The 23,512-nt window shown below is 42.0% G+C and overlaps 1 protein-coding gene across 3 annotated transcripts in view; it reads right to left on the minus strand.

Annotated features, from left to right (window-relative positions):
* The window catches only part of MSRB2 (methionine sulfoxide reductase B2), a 48,797-nt gene extending 25,527 nt beyond the window's left edge, over nt 1-23,270 (minus strand). For all 3 annotated transcript variants that reach the window (XM_054592745.1, XM_054592748.1, XM_054592746.1), the window contains exons 1-4: nt 23,130-23,270; nt 12,990-13,090; nt 8,593-8,669; nt 3,282-3,429 (exon numbers count right to left, since the gene is read on the minus strand). In XM_054592745.1, the coding sequence (XP_054448720.1) occupies nt 3,282-3,429; nt 8,593-8,669; nt 12,990-13,090; nt 23,130-23,247 (444 nt within the window). In that variant the 5' untranslated portion in view covers nt 23,248-23,270. The remainder of the gene's footprint in view (nt 1-3,281; nt 3,430-8,592; nt 8,670-12,989; nt 13,091-23,129) is intronic.
* Between the last annotated feature and the right edge of the window lie 242 nt (nt 23,271-23,512).

The following is a 23,512-nucleotide window of genomic DNA, read 5'->3' on the forward strand; positions in this document are numbered from 1 at the left end:
GTAGAGACTCGAGAAGGCAGGTGGAATGCCCACGGGCAGCAGCGCCAGAAGGATATTGAAACAGCCAGTTGGATCCACCAGAGAAGAGCGGGGTCTAAACCAAAAGCAGGGATCTCTAGCCTACCGCACCAGAGCCAAAAAAGTACGCAGAAAACAGCCAACTGCGAAAAGTGGCAGGGTTGCTCTCTCCCAGGGACAGGTGACTGGAGACGCAAAGAACCATTTAAAGGGCCAACGCATAAATTTTTACTTGCAGCCACTTACCCTGGTCTCCAGCAAAGGCGGGGGCAGAGTGGGTTAGAGAGACCTGAAGAGACACTGGGGAAAGAACTGAGAGAGTAGCTGGCAAGATCTTGGTGCTGACTCATTCCCCCATGCGGCAGAAGCCATCTTGCTCAGGCAGAGACCACTCCCCCTGAGCGGCACCAAAGTCAGAGGACCCAATAGCCCCACCCCCAGGTGGGATTCCATCCAGCCCTGTGCTGTCTAAGCCGCTTGCTGAGTGCAGAGTGGCAGCCACAGATAGTAGATCCCTGGCTAAGGGGGCGCAGAGAGGTCTGGAAACACTTGAGGACAAACTGGAGATGGAGGCTTTGGGGAAAGAACAAAGAGAGTTGCCAGTGGGATCCTGGCGCTGACTCCTCCCCACTATGCCAGCAGCGTGAGAGGACCAAATAACCCTGTCCTCAGGAGGGGCTCTGCCCCACCCTGAGCTGTCTAAGGGGGCCTGCTGAGTGCGGAGTGATGAGATTAACAGCTGAAGGAGACAACCACAAACAGTAGATTCCTGGAAGTCTTGAACAAACTGCCTAAGGTCAGACAGGGACAACATCTGACGTCATCAGAGGCAGATCCAGAAAGTAAAAACAGTGGTCTCCAACCATAGAAGTTCACACTACAAAGTCAGGAAATCAAGACAGATCAACTTAAGATGGAGAGCAAAAGAGAAGAGTCTCACAAATAATGGGAAGACAAAGAAATATCCCCCACTCAAAGGGAAAGGACAAATCTCCAGAAAAAGAACTAGATTAAATAGAGGCAAGTAAACTATCAGATATTGAGTTCCAAACAACAGTTCTAAGAAAGCTCAATGAGCTCAGTGAGCTCAGAGAGAATTATAAAAAACTACAGGAAAACTACAAGGAACTTACTGCAAACTATATTAGCATCAAAAAGGACATAGAAACTATCAATAAGAGATGAGGAAATGAAGAATACAATTTCTGAATTGAAAAACACAGTAGAAGGAATCAAAAGCAGGCTCAATGAAGAAGAGGATCGAATCAGCAAGCTGGAGGACAAGGTAGCTAAAAGCTCCCAGAAAGAGCAAGAAAATGAAAAAAGACTCAAAAAGAATGAAGAGGCATTGAGGGAAATGCAGGACAACTTGAAATGTAATAATATCCGTATAATAGGGATACCATAAGGAGAAGAGGATGAGAAAGGAATAGAGAACCCGTTTGAAAGAATAATGATGGGAAACTTCCCAAATTTGAGAGAAAAAGTCACACAAGTCCAGGAAGCACAGAGGGTCCATTCAAGAGGAACCCAATGAGGCCCACTCCAAGACACATCATCATTAAAATGGCAAATATCGAAGACAAACTGAGAATCCTAAAGGAAGCAAGGGAGAAAAAGGTAGTAACATATAAGGGAGCCTCGATATGGCTAGCAGCTGACTTCTCAGCAGTTTAGGGTTTGAATATGTTATTTCAGGGTAAGAAAAATATTATTTTGTATTTTCTCCTAAAACTCTGTAGATTCTACATGTTGATTTTTAACTCACCTGAATATTTCTTGTATAATGTGTGAAATAGGGCTCTCTTTTATTTCAGGTAATAGTGGCCCATGCACCTTATTTGCTGAATAAGCCTTATTTTCCCCATTGATTTGAAATATCAACTTTTTCATATATTACATTGTTAGACAGATATATATGTTTGTCTCTAGAATGCTCATTTTATTTATTGATCTACTTAATTATTTCTGTGCTGGTGTCATAGTGGTTTAATTGCTGAGACTTTATAATAATTTTAAATTGTTTAATATTTTATAATGAACTCTGACATTAAAAAATAAATAAAGTCAATCTGCACTTAAGAAAGGAAAAAAGAAATAAAGAGGAAGGAAGGAAGGAAGGAAGGAAGGAAGGAAGGAAGGAAGGAAGGAAGGAAGGAAGGAAGGAAGGAAGATAGAAAAAGAAAGGGGAGAGAGATGGATCTCCTACCTTTTGAGGTAACATGGATGGAACTGGAAAATATTAAGCTAAGTGAAATAAGCCAGTTGATGAAAGACAAATACCATATGATCTCACCTATAAGTGGACCATATTCAACAAAATAAACTAACAAACAAAATAAACCACAGGCATGGAAACATGGAGCAGACTGAAAGTGACCAGAGGGGATGGGCAAAGAGGACAATGGTGGAAAGAAGGGGAAAGGACTAGACAAAGAACATGTATGAATGACCCATGGACAGGGACGACAGAGTGGGAATTGACTGTGGGAGCGGGGGTGAGGGTGGGATGGGGGGAGGGGGGTAAAGGGGTAAAAATTGAGACAACTGTAATAAAATAAACATGATTTATAAATTAAAAAAATAAAATTAAAAAAAGAATGCATAAAAAAATTTTAAGAAAAGGTTACAAAATAGTCATAGGAATGTAAAGTACTAGAAATAGTACTTTAGGAATGTAAAGTAAAATTCTAGTAAAGGTACTAGAATTTTATTAATGAGATCACTTTGTAAACTATTTAATTGTCTAACTGCTATGCTATACACCTGAAACAAATATGTATTTAAAATAACAGTGTGCAGATAACAGTGTGGTGATATCTAGAGGGAAATGGGAGGGGAGGTGAAAGTGGTCAAAGAGGGGATAAATGTGGACGGAAAGAAATTTTGCTCTGGGCAACGGATGCATGATGAAGTGGGCAGATGATGTTTCACTGAGTTGTACAGTTGAAAACTGTATGATTTTGTGAACCAATGTCACCTCAGTAAATGTTTTTAAAAAAATGCGAAAGGCCAACTCTTTCTTTCATATTCTCACTCTGCTCTCAGCTCTGGAAGGCTAGAACAGGAGAGGCTACTCAGAGAGTGGCTCAGGAAGGTTCTTCCTCTCATCTACCCAGAATGACGGAAGAGAGAGCTGAAGCAGCATGAGTAGAAAGCCAATGTGCTTCGGTGACTACTAGATGTGCCAAGGACAAGAGAGCTCTTTGTGGTTCTTGGGGCAGCATTTGGGAAAACCAAACAGTCAAAGCAAAGAAACTCACTCGCTTGCAGACAACCTCTGTGCGAACTGCTCCTAATGATGTGTCCACACGTCTCAGGACTCCCGTGCTACTTTCATCAGAGCCAGACGTTCCATGGGCCTCAGAAAATGAGGGCCATCCCGTGCCGGAGCAATACTTTTTATCAGAACTAAGGAAGACATTTCCAAAGCCACAGCTGTTAAGACCGTTATTAACACACAAGTAGCATTTTTATCCCCCAACTAATTTTTCTACCAATCAGATGTGATTCCCTCCCTCCTGTGCCAGATCCCAGGGCCAGTTACATGACCATCAATAACACAGGAATTTTGCCCGCTCCACCTTCACTATTAAAAACATTGTCCCATTGCAGTGAAAGGGTTTCTTGTTCCTTCGGTGCTAAAGACTTTCCTCTCAAAGTCTGACAAGGACCTAAAAACAGTAGGAGCTTTGTGAACTGTGTTGCATATTAAGAAACACAGATTGAATCTGTGTGTTCTAATTGTAGAAAAGGGGGACATCCCAATGAAATAACAGTGCTGAAGGAGGGCATCGTGAGTTTGGCATGTCAGAAAAGTGTGAGATCTGATGAAACAGCCCCTTTCAGCACAGAAACTTTGGACTATTTAAACACAGGCACCTGACTGCCTATGGGAATCCAAGGGCTGCCCCTGCCACTCCTTAGCTGTGTGAAATTAGGCAAGCTGCTTCACCTCTCTAAGCCTCAGTTTTCCCATCTGTAAAATGGGGATAAGACCTATTTTATGATATGTTTTGAGAATTTAAAGAACTACTCTGTGGATCACATGGTAAGTGCTTATGAATGAACCTTCACTGTGATTATTATTAATAATAAATAAATAAGCCTGATCACTCTGAGTCAATCACTGCAGTGAAGCCTGGCCTTCCTGGGGAAGGCCCACAGGGACCAGTGATGCTGAAGGCTGGGAGAGCTAGAGGAGGAGGAGGAGAGCAACGAGCAATCTGCGCACCAAAGACCTACAAAGTGCCTTAAAAGAGAAGTTCCCTTAAATGGCACTAGAAAAATAGACTTTTTGATTTTAAATAGCAATCAGATGGCTCTAAGGAAAAAATGAGAAGAAATGAATCATAAACCTTGCCAAAAAAGAAAAAATGCTGAGCAAAGTAGAAAAAAAAGTCTGTCAAATAATCCGATCCCTAGACTACAAACAGGAAAAGCAGCTCAGTTTAGGGCACAAACCTTTCCATAAACATGTACTGCAATGCAGTGATTCTCCAACACTCTGGTTTCAGGACCCTTTAGTACTAAAAAATTAGTGAGAATTACTGGAAGCTTGTGTTTACATGAGTTATATATATCAATATTTAACAAATTATAAATTAAAACTGAGAATTTAAAAAATATGTATGCACTATTTAAAATTTTTCTTTCCTGAGTCACTTATTTTTAAAAACAATACATTCACTATATAATATAAATAACATTTTTAAGAAAAATAAAAAAGACAAAATAAATAACACTTTTATGACATATGGTTATATTTTCCAAAATGAAACATTTAGTGAGAAGAGTTGCGCTGTTTTACGGTTTTGCAAATCTCTTTAATGTCTAGCTTAAATAAGGACTACTGAATCTTCATATATGCTTCTGCATGCAATCTGCTGAAGCGCTGTCCTGATTGGAAGATGTGGCCTTACAAACATGTAGTTAAAAAACAGAGGGCCCACAGATCCCCTAAAAGTGTCCTAGGAATTCTTGGGATGCCCAGACCAGGTTTGGGAACCACAGGTATAACTTTGAGGAGTCAGAGCTTTGACTTCTGAAAGACTTGGGTGTGAATCCAGGCTCTGCCTATTACATCTCTGTGACCTTGGAAAGTTATTTAATCTTTTAAAGCCTCAGCATCCTAATCAATAGATTAATAATGGCATCATTACCTCACAGGGTTGCTGAGAGGATTAACTGAGATACTTTCTATATAGCATAGTGTCAGACACTTGGTATACAACTCAGGAGCTATTATTTTTAATATCATTATTATTATGAATAACAGATATCCATGAAATTTGAACAGCTGTTGATCCAATTATAAGTGTCTGCAAATTCAGGTTGGATTTTTTTGCAATCCTTTTCCAAGGGTTCAGAAACATTCATCTGTGCCACTCTGGCCCAGGGACAAACATCTTAAGTATCATTTAATCATATCCTTTCCACCCTCAGCATTATATATAAACTAGTGATCATTAAAGGAATTTCAATGGAGAATTATGAATATAATAAATTTTTTAATGAATGAATCTAAGACTAATAAAAAGTCATTTAAAACATTTTATGGGAAACAATAAACCTTTATTGGTGCAATGAACAGAAACTGGAGATTTTGCCAAGTAATATGAGAGGGTCATCATACATCATTCAAAACTAGGAACCTAAATAGTAAGGCCAATTAGAAATTTTAATATACATATTGAAATGATTAACAGATTATAAGGCCCACCCTTGAAAAACTACAACCATTCTGGATCATCTCTTCTCATATGCTCTCTGGTTTATTACTCATTTCTGGAAATTCTACAGCCCCCACCCCACCCCCAAACCGACAGCATAGACATCTTGGTGATAGCTCACAACCCTACCTTAGAAGAATATCTGTTCATTTGAAGGAATCAGAAAATGGGTTTTAAAAGCTCATAAAAGGGTTTTAAACAACATTAGTTACCAGTAACATGTAGGACATCAGATGTTACATAAGAAAGGAACTAATATTAGGCTCTCAGGTTTTCTTCTAAGATTTATGACCAGGAAATATGTGACCCCAGATTTTTATAAATACTTCCAGAATTGGTATCTGAAGGGAAGGAGAAGGAAGGTAAAGAGAGAAAGCAGGGAGGGAGCAGAGTCATAAAGTGACAATCTGGAGTCCTCAGGGGATCGATAACATCCTGAGTATTCCTGACCCTGGAAATCTTGACTTAAAGGTCTCTGATTTGGAGAGGGGGCAGCTCTCCTTGAACACGCACCGTGGTGGCTCCGTGTGAAGGCAACTCTGCAGGCAGCAGCGAGCCCACCTGCCAAAAGGCAGTGGTCCCACATCCACTCAACTCTTTAACTATGCAGCTTTGGTTGACTTTTCACCTCCTTTTGACTTTAAACAAGCATTTGAAGGAAAGTCTATTTTTCTCTACCCCTGCTCCCTATTATTAAGGCTGGAAACTGGGGACAAAGTGTGGGGGGAAATGAGAGGCAAAACAAGAATATATTCCCAAGAACCTGTAAGTTCGGGACTACTCTAATGCTCATTTTACAGGTGAGCTAGTTGAGGCACAGAGAGGTTAAGAAACTTGCCCAAGATCACAGGGCTGTGGAACAAGGATGTACTTCTAGGCAGTCTTAACCACTGTTACACTATAAACAAACACATCTTTAAATAGAGAATATTCTGGAACCTAAATGGTTTTTATGAATATATTCTTCTTTCTCTCAGTCTTGGCTGCAGTAAAAGCAGCAAAACAGAACAGAAACAAACTCAAAAGTCCTTAAAAAAAGAAAACTTTTCAACTAAAACTAAGTGACTGAAAAGAAATAAGAAAAAAAGGAAAGGAAAACTTTTCAACTACAACTAAGTGACTGAGAAGAAACAAGTAAGTAAACCGGTCACTTGGTAAACAGGTTTTTGGAGAATCAGTAAGCTGTCCTGTTAGTCTCAGCTGCTTCACTACCTTAGTGATCTGGGGCTGTCATTCAACTTCCTTAATTTGGACTGCAACTGTGTTACTACAGTAGCCTGGCCACATGTGGACTTATAAATTAAATTAATTAAAGTTAAATAAAATAAAACATTCAGTTTTTCAGTGGCATTAGCCACATTTCAAATGCTTAATAGCCACATGAGCTTAGTGGCTATCACACTGGATGGAGCAGATAGAGAACATTCCCACCATCGCAGAAAATTCCACCAGATGGAGTTTTCTGCCCTGGTCTCTGGGGTCCTCCCTGCTCCGACATTCTGTGACTCCGTGCCTGACCTACGCGGTGAGGGGATGGTGGGCACGGGGTAGGAAGAAGGTCTCAACTTTACCATTGCATAAACCAATGAAGGGGAAATAAAAACCAACCAAGAATGAAATGTAGGAGAACGCTCTTACAAGAATGGCTTCTAATTGTTCATCTTCACAGTCAAAGACAGAAACGGAACATCTGCCTAGTTACCATACAGTAACAAGGCAGTCCTTGTTATTGTTACAACATGGTCTTTTGGCTTAAAGCAGGTTGGCCATCTCAAGATCCTACTTCTCCTCTTTAATAGAACCAAAGGTCATGGCATAATTGTCTCAAAAATATGCGTCCCACATATTACTGTGTCAAAGTTAACCTTCGTCTCCTCGTTATCCCCAGGCCATCCTGGGCTGACTGCCATCTTAGATGTCTCTTCACTAGCCACTGACAGAATGAATGGATCTGGGCCAAAGAATGCCCTTCCGTGAGCACGAAGGAAAATCAATCCTAATCGTTCCTCAACCTTGAAGGCAGGATCTGGTTTTCCAAATTCAGCCCACATTAGCAGGAAAGCCCGGTCTGCTCAAAGCCCAAAGGACATAATGAAGCACAGCCTAATGGAAGACTCACAGAGCTGGCTTGATTTATATTTTATTCTAAACCAATTTAGGGTTGATGCAAAAGAAAAAAAACAACATCTTTGAAGTTCTGAAAAACAAGACTTCAAAGATGTTTTCCTTTCTTCTCCACTGAATCTACTTTTTTTTAGACTGTTTCCCGCATGTCTAAACAAAAAAGCCTTTGTTGAGAGATTTCAGATCCTGATTGACTTAAAAGAGGCTTTGAAATCAAGGGACAATTAAATTTACTTTTAGCTACATAGAAGAGGGCATGGTACTCACTACTGTCAAGCATTGTGGGGAATCTGTGCTCATAAAATTCTACATTTCCTAAATTGAATTATAAATCCATTTTCCCTGGGAGAGATACAGTTTTAATCACATGGCCAAATAAATACTACTATGGTTTAGGTTTCTTTAAATACTTTCCCAGGGAAAAAATTCTAATAGCTTTCATTTAAGGTGCCGACCAAGTTTTATTATTTTGCTATATCCCAGGGATACAGAAAGAAAGAATATAGGCAAATAAGTCTTGTTAATTGTTCTAAATACTAGAAATAATTAAGACAAGCAAGTACCTTACATAAATAGCTCTCCTTATCGCAACCATGCCAGATGAGAAGGACAATTAAAAACAACTTGGGTATGTTTTTAGCCAAGGCACCAAATGATGCAGATCTGAAGGACCTCAGAGGTCTGTTCTCCTTCAGAATCTCTTGATCTTTTATCTCACCTGAAGAGTGGGCTGTCACAGCACACGCAGTGATACATTCCTGATTCCTTGTTATTCAGGTAGATCCCACTGAAAGGCTGAAAGTCAATTAGATACATCATGTTCAGGGTTCGCATCACTCTAGAAGATGTTATAGTAGATTTAAATCCAAGATGAAGTACCCAAAGACCTTTTGTACTAATTTGACAAGGTGCAGATATCACCAGGGAGAAAATTACCACACCCCCAATGAAGCAGACTGCAGACTTATTTACAACCCATCCTTCATTGTATAAAATATTCAAATTATGACATTAATAATGTCCTATATTTACATAGCACCTTTCATCTAGGAACATCAAAGTCCATGAAAAGGGGAAAGAACAGTTCCCTGGACTGTGTAAGATTTCAGTCTCCATTTCAATAGAGTCAATACAACAGGAATCTAGTCCCCTGTCAAAAACACTTTGAAATCTCCAATTAAAGACAGAATATGAATACATAAAAAGTATAGCTCAGTGAAATTAGGGTTGTGCCTTTACTATGCTTCACATAGTGCTGAGGACACTGTGTACTTGATAAATGTAAAATAATGGGCGAGATTGCCCCAGTGCCTAAGTGACAGCTTAGATGAAATTACAACATTAATTGGGGCTTCAGAGTCTGAAGGTTTAAAAGTCTTTTGGGAGGAGCTTTTTGAGTAAGCTGGGTCATTTTTTTTTAATGTTATTTTACACGCTGGATGTCACTGGTTAAAATAAAAGGATCATTTTTGTCCACTTCTTTTTTTGTCAAAGAAAATTAAAGAAAACGAAACCCTTGCACTAGCCAACTATGAACTATTGTCCCATCTTATTGGATGGAGGAGAAGCTGAAGTACAGGATGGCTCACTGAGTCACAGGACTGATCAGGAAATAGGCTGGACTCTTCTGGCTGCTCTAGATTTCCCAGCTCAACAAGTTCACAGGTCAAACATTCAAACCCTCTGTCGTGGTACTAATGGCACATTCCCAATGATTGTCCATTATTTAGCTACTGAGGCTACCATCTGGGCACACTTGGATGTTTTCCCTCTTTAAAGACCCTACACTTAGCTGAAGAAATCTGAACAGTACTGAGCAGGTGGTTTTTCATGGCCCGTCCCCCGGAATGCTCAGTCCCAACACTGGGATAAGTATCTGTCACGGGAAGGAAGTTTCAGATCCCTCCCGCCTGGGCTGATGAGGCACGCATGCCCAAGGGCTCCCAGTCCTGAAGTTGATCTAGAAATGCCCACTCATGGGATCCAAATGACCTGATAAGAGTAAAAACATAATGTTGTCATTGCAGGGGGCAGCTGGACAGAAGTGACAGGGAACTGGTATTATAGTTTTAAAATACTGCAATGAAAAGGAAGCACTAGCTGATATGAAATGACATCTGTGAGCTGCCCCTCCTTGTCTGGTTTCCTGATGTCTCCCTCTCCCCTCCCCAATTTTATATATCCTAGCTCTTATTTAGGGCTAAACTCAGCTTCCATCTCAGTTGTTCACATTAGTGTTTACTTGAAAACCTGGTATGTGTCCAGTGGAAACTTAAACTGGGTGTGCACATGACATTCATATAAGAATAGCCTGGAGCAGAGGCAAGAAGACACTGGAGGCAAAGAACCACCAAAGAGCCACCAATACAGACCTGGATTTAGCTGTGGCAGGAGCACTGGTAATAAAAAGAAGACGGTCAGTTCAAGAATTATTTAGAACAGAGAACTGAAATGACTGTTTGGGGGTGCGGAAAGGTCAGAGCCAGCATAACACAAAAGATACCCCTTGGGTTTTCAATGCCTGTGCTATGGACTGAAGGTTTGTTGAAGCCCAATTCCCGATGTGATGGTACTCAGAGGTGGGACCTCTGCAAGGTGACTAGGTCATGAGGGTAAAGCCCTCATGAATGTGACTAGCACCCTTATAAGAAGAGTCATGAGAGAGACAGCTGCTCTCTTCCTCTAGTACGTGAGGACAAAGCAAGAAAGTGGCCATCTGCAAACCAGGAAGGAAGCTCTCTCCCGTCATCAAATTGCTGGGACCTTGGCCTTGGCCCTTCTAGCTTGCAGAACTGTGAGAAATAACTATGTGCTGGCTAAGCCCTGTAACCTATAGTATTGTTACAGCAACCAAAAATGACTAAGACAGTCTGTCTGGACCAATGGGAGTTCTCTCTTCTATGATCTTGTCAATACAACATACCTGTTGGAAACAGATGACACACTGCAAAGGGATAATCTGCAGATAATTTAATACAGAACCATTTACAAAGGTGGGGACGCCAATGGATACCAACAAGGGAGGGCAAAGGACCCCTGGGCCAATGACCACAGAACACATGTCCCCTGTTAGGCTTGTGGGGCAAAGGAAGAGGCAGTTACCAGAGCCTGTGACACTGCAGGTGTAGGTGAGGGCTGCCTGCTGCAGTTTCAACCTGCCCTGGACGGACACAGCTCCAGAGAGGACCCTGAACCCCAATTCTCGATCCTGCCATCTAATCTCTCTGGCATCTCCCATTGGTCAAACTCAATCAGTAGCCAGATAGCAAGGGAGACGATTACTCTTCCCAGAGCTCCGAGTCGGGTAAAGCAAGCGGCAGGCAGATCTGGAGGGAAGACAGAGGATGGCATGCATAAAGCCTACCTTCTACTGATATTTGATGTAAACTCCTTCATCATACCTAGTTGAGGGCCAGCACATTACTGCTCCCCGATAAAAACACATGGAACTCAATTTTAATTTTTAGTCACCAATCAAAATCTTAGATGTTTTACTTCTTTTTCCTTAGCCACATGAAGCTAACAAAGGCTTATAGTTCTGCAGTATTCTAAAAAGTTAAATGTGGAAATGGATCAAGTAAAAGGGATTTATAACATTAGTTCAAACGGATGAGACTCATTTTGTAAAATGGCCAAATGAGCAGAGTATAATGCACCATCTGTTTGAGAATCTCACAGATTTCTTCTCCTAAACATCAGGCAGCTCATCTCCAGACTCTGTATATATACCAAGCTCTGCCTGAGAACAGGGCAGGCCTAGAATAGTCTGCGAATGCATACAACTGTACAGAGCATCACATATGGCTCCCCTGTGCCATCTGCAATAATGGCAAATATAGTCTCTTTCCCAGTAAAGGCTTTGTTAAAATCCCACCCACAGAAGTTTTCAAAAATACCAGTCTTTCACAAAAATCTACTGGGATCTGTTGGTCCGTCTTACGACTTCAGCATAGGGGAAGTGGAGGGTGAGGCCATGATTGTAAGGCCACATGCACACAGACAGCTACTTGCACTTTGTAGAAAACTGCTAGAGTAAAGATATAAATACTTTATAACTTTGCAAAACCACTGTGCTATGGTCCACTCGGTGGGGCCTGCTTCACAAATTAAGGCACCTAATAGGCAAGTTCAAGAGCTATATTCCAGTGGCCATATTAGGGTTTAAGACAGGCTACTTGTTAAGAAATGCAGTGCTGTAAAAATGGCATTATAATAAGGAACCACTGAGGACCATTCTCACAGGAAATGAGTAAAGGTGAGATCGTTGAAGGTAGTCTAAGTAATGTTTCCACCTCTTAGTCTTCAGTCATTTAACATTCAGGAAATTTATTTTCTGAGTGCCAGACTCTGTGATATGTGTTAGGGATGTACCAACAATGGCAAGTGCTATGAAGGAAAAGGACCAGTAAAAGCAAACCCACATTGGAGCTAAGAAAAGGCTTCCCTGAGGAAGTGACGTTTGGGCTGAGAGCTGGAATATAGGTTTGAATGAATTGGCGGGGGCCAGTGATGGGAAAGGAGAACACAGGGTACAAGGGTCCTAGGGGAGAAGGGAGCCCAGGTGTTTTGAGAGATGAAAGGACAGTGTGGCCAAAATTCAGAGATTAAGAGGTAAAACTGGCAGGATTTGAGGATGGGTATGGGAGGTAGGAGCCAGGGCCGTTAGGGCCTTAGAAGCTATTTAAACACTTTTTCGTTACCTTGAAAGCAGTGGGGAGCCACTGAGGGATTTTGAGCAGGGGAGTGATGTGGTCAGATTTGCGTTTTGAAAAGGCCATGTGGAGAACGGCTAGATGAGGAGCAAGAATGGCTGTGAGTAGAAGAGTGGAGGCTACTGCAGCCCAACCAGCGAGAGAACCCGGGGGGGACCTGGACCAGCATGGCAGCAACAGCAGTGATGAGAAGCAGAGTGACTGGGAGGTCATTCAGGAGGCAGAATAGATGGCGAGGCGATAGAGGGCGGAGAGTGGCACATCCAGGGAAAGGTTTCTGGTTTCTACAGCTGGGTGGATAATGATGGTCTGAGATGATGACCAGTTAGGCTTTGTAACTAGATCTACCCCAATCCCGTTCTCCACACCTCTAATCAGAAAACTGTAAGTCAGTTTAGCTTACCGGTTCAGTTCCTTTTTCTCTGGTGACATAGAATTGCTCTGGAGTCAGCTTCTTTCGCCACTCACTCTTGGCAAGAGGTGGCTCATGCTTTTTAAGAGACCCTGTATCATTAAATAAGATTTTTAAAATTAAAACAAAAAGGCAAAATCACCTTCTGTTCCTCGGCCTTTCTCCTAAAGTACACTGTCACCCAGCAGAATAAGCCAGTCCCTTCCCCTCTCTCCCACTCCTTCATTCGTCACAGAAACCAGAAAGCTCTGGTATAAAATGCTTTAATTGAGTCATTAGTTTAATAAGAACTGAGTTATAAGTAGAGAGCCAGTTTTCTAGTCCCCCTGGGGCATGGAAGCTAAAGAGGCAGCTGAAATATGAAACAATGCAGAATAAATTTTCCTCAGATACCTAAGGGAAGAAATTGATCCTTCTTCCACTGCTATATTCAAAGCACTAGTTCCTGTCAGGACACAGCTGGGAGTAGTTGAGTGATTGGAGAGAAAAGAAGGTTGAACTAGTGGGTTATTAAACTCCTCTCCCATGCGGGTTTATAAAGATATCTCTGATTTTGTTCGTCAAGGAAGGTCTTTATTAAAAAACCTCCCTGTGTGGCAAAAAAAGGACAGACTCCTATAATAGCATATACTCCTGAAAGGGAAACTTAGACCCACCATAATCTATCCTAATGCTTCATGTTTTTTGTTCACATTTTGTTCCCTTTCTTCTACTCTCTCTGACCTCTATCTTACTACTTCTATTCCAGTAAATGTAAACAAGATAACTAAGCCAAGACAGTATATTTGATCCAAAGCTGGGAATCTTCATATGCAGAGGGCCAACTAGTAGTTACATGCAGATTTTCAACCGCACCCCTAAGCCCCTCTTTGTTCAAAGGCCAACTCCACTCTCTTTAGCCAAAGGGGGATAGGAAGCCAACATATACAAAAATGTTTTAATATTTGAAGAGATCTTACAATTTATCCACCTCAATGCGAAAACAGAGGTCCAAAGGGTGAGGGACCTGGCTCTTGCATTGAAGGTGAAATGTTAAACACCTGTGCTCTCACTAGCACGTATCAAACACATCAGAAAATCATATTCAAAATTCATTTTGGTTACCAAAGATTCCTATATACTCTTTCAGCAAGAAAAGACATATGTTTGTATCATCAGGTCATAACAATGTACAATATGTTATTTCCATATTGCATACTGTTGATTCCTTATGGTTGTTTACATTTTATTTAAGGGTTTTTTTATCTGTTAAATATATTAAATGTTGGCCTTTCTTAGACAGGTTTTATAAGGCTACAGGAATTTATTTTTTATTATGGAAACACACCTCTGAAATTTTCCTATGGACATATAGCTCAATTACACACAATTTTTTAGGAACTCACCTCTTGAAGAGCAAAGCAAAATATATTTATATGACAATTTTTACAGCTCAGTACCTTTCAGAGTTATCAGGCAGAATGCCAAGTAATAAATGGAGAAGGAAAGATAAAATTTTTAAAAATCACCATTTTTACAATCAATAAAATAATAACTGATTCAATCAAGAATCATTGGGGGATTCTAAACCCCCTGGGTGAAGACTGTTGAAGAACAGAAGAGTCAAACATTTCCAAAATATGATGCCGAAGATTATTAATTATAAGGAAGAAAATATTCCTTTACAATGGAAAAATGAAGAAATTACCACCTTATCCAAGTAAGCAAAGTTAGAATCAGTAACAGTGGGGCCCGCTGACATACGCGTCTGAGTGTGATATTCTGAGGACACAACATCACCCCCCAACCCCCACAATCAATGCACTGAATCTGTTCTCAGAGGGCTCACTGAGGACTTCTTAGTAAAACCTAGGAACACTACATCTTTACTTACTTCTTGGCAGTATTAACACTCTCTCTGGCAGTATTCTCTCTTTTGGAGTATATTCCATTCCCTTGGCTTCTAAGACACCAAATTCTCTTAATCTCCAGTCTCTCCCTATCAGTCTCCTCCTCGCCTTTCCTTCCTCTAGCCGCCCTGGAATCTTGGTGAGCTTCAGAAGAACCTATCCAGCCTAGGCTTTCTTCTACCATCACTCTGTACATGTCTCCTGGGGTTTTATCCACCCAGTAGCTTCAAGTACCATCTAATTGATGAGATTCCCAAATCTACTTTTCTCTCCATCCTAGATCTCTCTGCTGAGTTCCAGGTCAATATACAGGGATGGGCAAAAGTAGGCTTAGAGCTGTGAGTAACATTTTTTGAGTTAGTAAAGCTATTGTAATAATCATAACCTGCGTGTCTTTTTCCATATAAAAAACTTTGAACCTACTTTTGCCCACCCTGTACAATCAACACCTGGATATCTCCACTAGGATTCCTCATCTCAAACAATATGCACAAAAGGCCTTCATGTATCTGCCCTACCTGAACCCAAATCTGCTCTTCTCACATGTTCTAGCTCATCATCCAGGCTCTTGTTTCAAAGCAGAAAGCCAGGCTCTTGTCCATGATTCTTCCATTTTCCTTGCACCAAGTCCTGTTGGTTCTACTTCCTAAATGACTCAGATCTGTTCATTCTCCTTTCTCTGCTACCACCTTGCATAGGCCACCATTATCTCCAGCATAATTATAAAAGTCTCCTCTTTTCTAAGTCCTTGCCTATCCTGACAACTTCCTTTTTCTCACTGCCCCAAACTGTTCAATGCAACATAATAAACTCAACTTAAATTCCAAACTCCTTCTGTGACTTGCAAGGCCCTGTGTGATTTGGCTCTGGTTACCACTTTCAACTCCTCCCTCCACTACACCCCAGTCCTTCTGAACTGCAATCCTCTGAGTTGCCCAGAACATGCCATGGTTTGCTCAGCTTTTTAATTGTTCAGATGGAGTGAAGACTTCCAAGATCATAACATTCTGGACCAGAAACCGGAGGTCTCCAACCTCTGATCTCAGTTTATATGCTACATTCTCCAAGAGACCTACCCTAACCACCATCCTCTCTTCCCCAAGTCTAAGCTACAAGATCTTCCTCTGTGTTCACACCCCACAGTATTTCCTTGATAGGCTATTTAATCACAATGACTGCAGGTTAATTAAGTCTGACTGTCTCATTAGACTAGAAGCTGAAAGTCTGAAATAATGGTGTCTTTGTTTAATATATCACTAGTATATATTACAGCACTTTGGCATTTAATAAACATTCATTTTTTCATTCAGTCAACAAATATTTACAGAGCACCTACTGTATGCCAGATAATATTCTAAATGTTAGGGATACAGGGGTAAAGAAAACACACAAGAATCACTGCCCTTAGGGAATAGAAGTAAAATTAACTAAATAAGAATATAGAACTTTAGGTGATTTTTAAATCACAAAGGTGCCCTCGCTGGTGTGGCTCAGTGGATTGAGTGCCAGCCTGTGAACCAAAGGGTTGCCAGTTTGATTCCCAGTCAGGGCATATGCCTGGGTTGTGGGCCGGGTCCCCAATAGGGGGCATATGAGAGGCAACCACACATTGATGTTTCTCTCCCTCTCTTTCCCCCTCCCTTCCCCTCTCTACAAATAAATAAATAAAATCTTTAATAAAAATTCATGTCTGTGTATGTATGTATGTATGTATGTATGTGCATGTGTAAACATACACACAATTTCCAATAGGGTAGTCAGGGAAGGCCTACCAATCAGAAAGAACATATGGACCCTATGTTCATAGCAGTGTTATTTACAATAACAAAGATCTGGAAACAGCCTGAGTGCCCATCAATAGATGAGCAGATAAAAAGCTGTGGTACATTTATACAATGGAATACTACTGCAGCAGTAAAAAAGAAAGAACTCTTACCCTTTGCAAATGGCATAGATGGACCTGGAAATTATTATGCTAAGCAAAGTAAGCCAGTTAGAGAAAGACAAATACCATATGATCTCACTCATATGTGGAATCTAAAGAACAAAATAAACTGACAAAGTAAAACCAGAGACATGGATACATGGAACAAACTGACAGATCTCAGAGAGGAGGGGGTAGGGAGAGACTGGAAGAAATTAGCCAAAGAACATATATGCATAGCCTGGGGACACAGACAACAATGCGGTGAAGTTAGGGGAGGTGCAGGGGCTGGGTGGAGGGGGGCAAAGGGGGAAGTAAATGGGGGACATTTGTAATAATGTCAACAATAAAAATTTAAAAATAACTTAAAAAAGGTGACATATCAGCACACACTTGAAGGAAATGAACAACATGCCATGTGAATATCTAGAAGAGCATTGCAGGCAACAAGAATAACAGATGGAGCCCTGGCTGGTGTGGCTCAGTGGATTGAGCGCTGGCCTCCAAACCACAGGGTCGCTGACTCAATTCCCAGTCAGGGCACAGGCCTGGGTTGTGGGCCAGGTCCCCAGTAGGGTGTGTGTGAGAGGCAACTACACATTCATGTTTCTCTCCCTCTCTTTCTCCCTCCCTTCCTCTGTCTAAAAATAAATAAATAAAATCTTTAAAAAAAGGACGAAAGGAAGGGGGAGGAGGTGGGAAGGGGGGCAGGGGGGAGGGGGAGAACAAACTGAAAAACAGGTAGAGTGGGCCTGGCATATCTGATGGACAGCAAGGAGACCAGAGCCACTGGGGTGGAGTGAGGAGGGGAAGGCTAGAGAAGTGAGAACAGAAAGATAATGGAAATCAGATCATTCAGGACCTTGAAGACTATTGTGAAGACATTGGCTTTTATTCTCAGTAAGTTTGGAAGTCACTGGAAGTTAGCAGAGGCCTGACCTAACATTTAAAAAGGATTAGTGGATGATAAATGTTTAAAAACCATTGAACCAGGGCAAAGGCTAATGCCAGGAAATCAACATGAAGGTAATGAATAATCTGGCTGAGAGATGGAAGAGACCAGGGTCAGAGTGGGAGCAATAGAGGTGCTTAGAAGTAGTCAGACACTAGACATTCTGGTGGCTGAGCCAGAGGATGTGCTGATGGATCAGCTGTGGAGTATGAGAGAGAGAAAAGGTTCAAGTGTCACTATTCCAAGGCTCTGGTCATGCACTGGACAATGGGGAAAAGGGCAGGAGGAGTAGGTTTGGAAACTTGGTGTTGGATGTAAGTTTAACAATGTCGATTAGGTATTCAAATGGAGAGGTCAGGTAGGCAGTCAGATATATGGGCTTAAGAGTTCAGGGAGAGGCCCAAGGGAGAGATGTAAATTTGGGACTCCTCCGCATTGAGATGTATTTAAAGCCACAAGACTGGACAATCCCCAAGTCAGTGAGTGTAGTCAAAACAGAGGCCCAGAGGCTTGATTTTGAGGCACTCTAAACATACCTGCTGATCTATGGGGAGGAGCAGAGATGGGAAGGAAACCGAAAGAATGCACTGTCCTGGGCGCGAAGAATTTTAAGGAAAATGGAATAATCTACTGTGTTGAAAACTCAAGTGAGATGACTGATAGACCCAGAGAAGAGCAGTTTAGGTAGAGGAGTTGGGGTGAATGTGATTGGAATAGATTTAATAAGAGAAAAGAAGGGAAAGACAGATGGTACCTCTGATCAGTCTTTGGAGGAGTTCTGGAGGTAGCTAGAAAGGTGAGATCAAAAGCATTTTTTGACATGAGAAAAATCACAGTACCCTAATATGTTGATGGGACTGATCCAGTGGAGAGGATAAATTGATGATTTAGGAGAGAAAGGGGAGAACTGTGGAGCTACACTTGACCTCAAGTACACCAAACATGGAAACCAATTAAACTGAGAAAAATTTACTGACCACATAAGCATGAGATAACTATTTAAGATAATAGGGAGTTTTACAAAGTAATGCAAGCTAAACTACCAACAGAATGACAGAAACATTTTTAAATCATTTTAGGCTGGGTTATCAGGTAGAGTTGTTTTTGTTGCTGTTTTAAGAGCAAGTAGGATCAGAACTAGTTTTAATGGATGTGAACTATTTGTTTAAGCCTAAGGGAAGAGGAAGGCATTCCATTTTAGGCAGTTTACAAGACTGGTAGATGTATAAATATAACGGCATTTTGTAAACCCTCAACCAAGGGCAAAATGCTAAGAGCTGGCCAGTGCCAATGTATCAGAGTGATCTAAGCCAGGGCTGGTCACACAAAGGCCACTCCAAAAGGTGAAATATCGGAAGATGAGAGTAAAAACAGGCTCTGCTAGTTAGAATGACCTGTCTTTGATTCCTCTTCCCATAACCTGAACTCTGTTCTAAAGGGGAATTTGTGAAATCTGAATCCTGGCTATTAGTGACATGTAACAAGGAAAGGAACAAAAGAGCACCGTGATAAAAGCTCTCCTGTTCCTTCAGATATCTGTCCCGCCATGTCACTCCACACGTATTCTTGGCTTTGGCAAGGATCTTGCATTATTGCATTGTTTCTATGACCAACTAAGAGGAGGATGACTTTTGGTTGTAAGGTTGGGGGTTATAGTTCCTAAAGCTGCCATTATCTTCCTATCTCCTTTTAGGGAGGAAGTGGAATGGGATTAGAGAGAGAAAAAACCTATTGTCTCCTGGAAGTATTGTCCTTGGTGTGTTTCAACATGCAGTACAACGTACTAGCTGACACTAGAAAGTGGGAATTCATGAAGGGCTAAATTCCATGGGACTCCCATGCTTTAGCTTTGAACATAAGGCATGAATCCCAGCTCCCTGGTCCCTGGCTCTATATTCACTACACCTATTAAAGAGTGATTACCTGTTTCCAGACACCCACCTTCTCCCTCTGTTCAAATTGTTTTTAGTTTAAAATCTGCTTAAATTGTTAAACAAAATAATTACTCCTTCATCTAAATACAAGAAACTACATTTTTCATGGCTCTTCTAATCCTTACCTATATACCTTTTACACTATTATAATTGTGTGTGAAAGGTTTCATGGGTGGGCATCAATGTTAAGATTAGTTGATGAAGCACCAATTCCAGCACGGATTACATGTGTCCTTGCCAATATGCCTGCCTAGATGACTTTGTCAAGGGGAGACAGACTCTGCTTTGATAGCCAAATGACAAGTGGTCAGTGGGTGCTCTCAGGTCAGGATATAAGTGATCTGCATCACTTGAAGAGGTTTAAGCTGGGTGTTAAGAGCTGAATTGTGCCCCTCCCAGTTCACACCCCCCCCCCATTCATATGTTGAAGTCCTAATCCTCCGTACCTCCTAATGTAACCATATTTGGAGACAGGACTTTTAAAGAGGTGATTATGTTCAAATGAGGTCATGATGATGGGCTCTATGCCAATCTGACTTTGTATGAAGAGGAAGAGACTCTAGGGATGTGAAAGCACAAAGAAAAGGCCATCTGCAAGGGACAGAGACAGGCCTCAGGGGAAACCAACCCTGCCCAACACTTTGATCTTGGACCTGCAGCCTCTAGAGCTGTGAGGAAATCCATTTGTTTTCTTAGCCACCCAGCCTAAGGTATTCTGTCATGGCAGCCTGAGTAAAGTAATACGCTGTGCTTTAGGAAATGACAAAAGTTTGAATGCAAATTGCATTGAGTAAATTCTGTGCAGTTTTACCAAACAGCAATTTAGGTGCATGTACATACAACACAGAGAAAGGTCTCACTTGGGAATGAGTTGTCTCTTGGCTACCAGTGGCTGGAGAGCAGGATTCAGGTTGGTCTCCTCATTCTAGTGTGTATGTGTGTGCATGCAGATATTTTCTTTCCTCAGTCCATATCACCTGAACTTTGACTGCATGTCTTTCAGATTCCCGCTGCATTTTCTTGCTGTCTTCACTACCAAAAAGTCTGACCTGCTTCTGCTATTGCATTTGATGGCTACACAGCTCTACCTTGAACTGTGCTTTGATAAACTCAGATTCCTGAGGGCTCCTTTCTCTCTTTAGGCTGTGTGATTTGCACAGACTGTATTTCTTCTTGGTCATATGTTTCATGGGGTGGGCCTTGATTTTCTCATATTTATGAAACACACTCTTGCTCATATGGTCACTCACCTCCTGGTTTTGCTAACCTTTCTGGCCACAGTGGCCATTCCGCAATTGTCACATGTGAGCAAACCTCGTTTCAATAATTACATGTTGACAGGTCATTCTAACTAGCAAAGCCTGTTTTTACTCTCACCTTCCGATATTTCACCTTTTGGAGTGGCCTTTGTGTGACCAGCCCTGGCTTAGATCACTCTGACTCATTGGCACTGGCCAGCTCTTAGCATTTTGCCCTTGGTTGAGGGTTTACAAAATGTCATTATATTTACACATTTATATATTTAGGAACTGGGGTAAAAAGATTCCCAGCCCACTCTAATCTGTAGAATGAACCTTCTATCCCACCACAGTGACTGGACTGTTTTAAACTTCTACTCAGATGGTGTCCAAACAGAGTATCTCTAGAAAGAATGTTTTCCTGAAACAACAGATTACTTCTTCCAAATACTTCTACCTTTCCCCTTTAATTTGCTTTTTGTCATTTTGGATGACAAAATTACAGAGGCCTTGCCCTTGCATATCACAAGTCTCAGTGCTGGAGAACGGTCCTCTGTCACCTACTTTCAACATCTTCTAATTTCTCTTTTTCTCCAACTTTCCCGAAGTCTACAATGTGGGTTAAATGTAGACTACACTTTGTCTTTTCCATTTATTTATGTAAGTATAACTAACATTTATTGTGTGCTTACTAAGTGCCAATCATTGTGATAAAGCACTTCAAATTATTTTTCCCATTAATTCTGTATCAAGACTACTACTGTCATTATCCACATTTCACAGACGAAAACAAATATAAGCTTACCAAGTTCAAGATGTGCCAAAGACACAGCCAGTAAGTAACACTGTCCCTGCCAAAGCCCTTAATTACCTGTTAATCATTTTCAATGGATGCCTAATAGTTGGTTGAATTGAACTTTCATGGTTTATGCAAGCACTCCCTAACTGATGGACATTGCAGAATAGCCAGTTTCTGGTTCTTAAAAGTAGTGCTCTTAAAAACATCTTTGCACATATAGCTTTGTTCCTTTGAATTACTTTCTTAGGATAAATGCCCAGGAGGAGGTGTCTGATAAGTTACACAACTCTTGTTATGTGTTGATGTCTGGCCAAATTTTAATGTTCCGAAAAACTTCAGATTCAAGGGCAGTTCATTAGGCTGTTTTCCAGCAGCAGCAAGTACATTCATAAAGGACAGGTTTCTGCTGAAACCACTAGCCTACAAAGGGGAAAGAAAAGCACTCCAGCCAACAATTGTGACGTTATCAGCAAACCAGAGCTTGGCACACTGGAGGCAGGTAACAAATATCATCAGATTGGCTAATTAGAGACACCAAGGGGTTCTGAAGGCCATGACCAGAAGTCCTGTTGGATCAGCTATTACTCCATAATGCTGGTGCTTCTATTTAACACTGCATTTTGAAAACTTCCAGGAATAAAAAGTTCCAAGTGACTGGCTACATTTTCAGCAGCATTAGGTATCTCTAAATGTCTTCAATGAACACAGAACAGAACTGGATCCAGAGATAGTCTGGAAGCCAACCCTCAGGGGCCACTAAATTACCCTGAAACATCTGAAATACAGGGGGCTCTGTACTAAAGAGTGAAATGTGAAGGTGACCCAATCTGGCAGAGATGCCAGAGGTATTTTGCCGAAAACATACACAAACTTTCCCCTTGCCGGTCTCAGCGACTGACAAACAATGATTATCAGTTTAAGGGGGACGGGTTATTAGCCTGTGTTTCCCTGGGTCCTGGAAACATCACAGAAATAGAGCAGGGCAGGAAGCCAAGCCACAGGAACTCCAAGTCTGAACTGCCTGCTTCCAGACGCGACAAGAACTCGAAGGGCAGCGCGAGGCGGGAGAGGGACAGGGTAAAAGACGAAGGGCCATCCCAGGAGAGCGCGCGTTGTTGATTCACCACCGCGGTTCTTCAGCCGGAGTCCCAGGATATGCATCAGGAGCTCCTGAGCCCAGAATTTTATGCCAAAGAAAAAAGAAATGTGCGCACGTTCTGGAAGAGGATCTATACCTGTCCTCCAATTATCCCCGACTCCCTTTCTGCCCCTCCAGGTTTACAACCCAGTGTCCTAGCCGGGTTCAGGCCAGCACCCAGGTACCCAAGTCGCAGCCACGGAAACAGAGTCGAAAAACGGGAAGCGGCAGCGGAGCCTGCGGGGCCCGCGTCCTACCTGCGTCCCCATGTCCGGCCCTGATGCCCAAGACACCGCTAACTGGTCTGCCCCCTATAGCCCGCGAGGCTGCCTTTCGGAACAGGAGGCTCCAGGGGCCGCGAAGGAGACGCGCCATGACGCCGACGCGCGCAGACCCGCCCCGCCGCGCCACCGTGCCCGCCCCGCCTCCCTCCCCTCCCGCCCTTGCGGCCCCGCCTCCGGCGGCCAGCTCCACTCTCCTGCCCCACCTCCCACCTACGCCTACCCCTCGCATCCTTTCTCCTACCCACTCTTGCTCCGCCCCACCCGCTTTCCTGGGCGACTCCTTGACCTCTCCTGTACTCTGTCACACCCTCCCCCTCTCCCTGCATCTCCTTCTGGCCCCCGCGACCTGGCCACCA

The sequence above is a fragment of the Pteronotus mesoamericanus genome, unplaced genomic scaffold, assembly GCF_021234165.1.
Source record: "Pteronotus mesoamericanus isolate MK-2021 breed Mesoamerican mustached bat unplaced genomic scaffold, CSHL_Meso_final contig_130, whole genome shotgun sequence".
Classification (NCBI taxonomy): domain Eukaryota; kingdom Metazoa; phylum Chordata; class Mammalia; order Chiroptera; family Mormoopidae; genus Pteronotus; species Pteronotus mesoamericanus.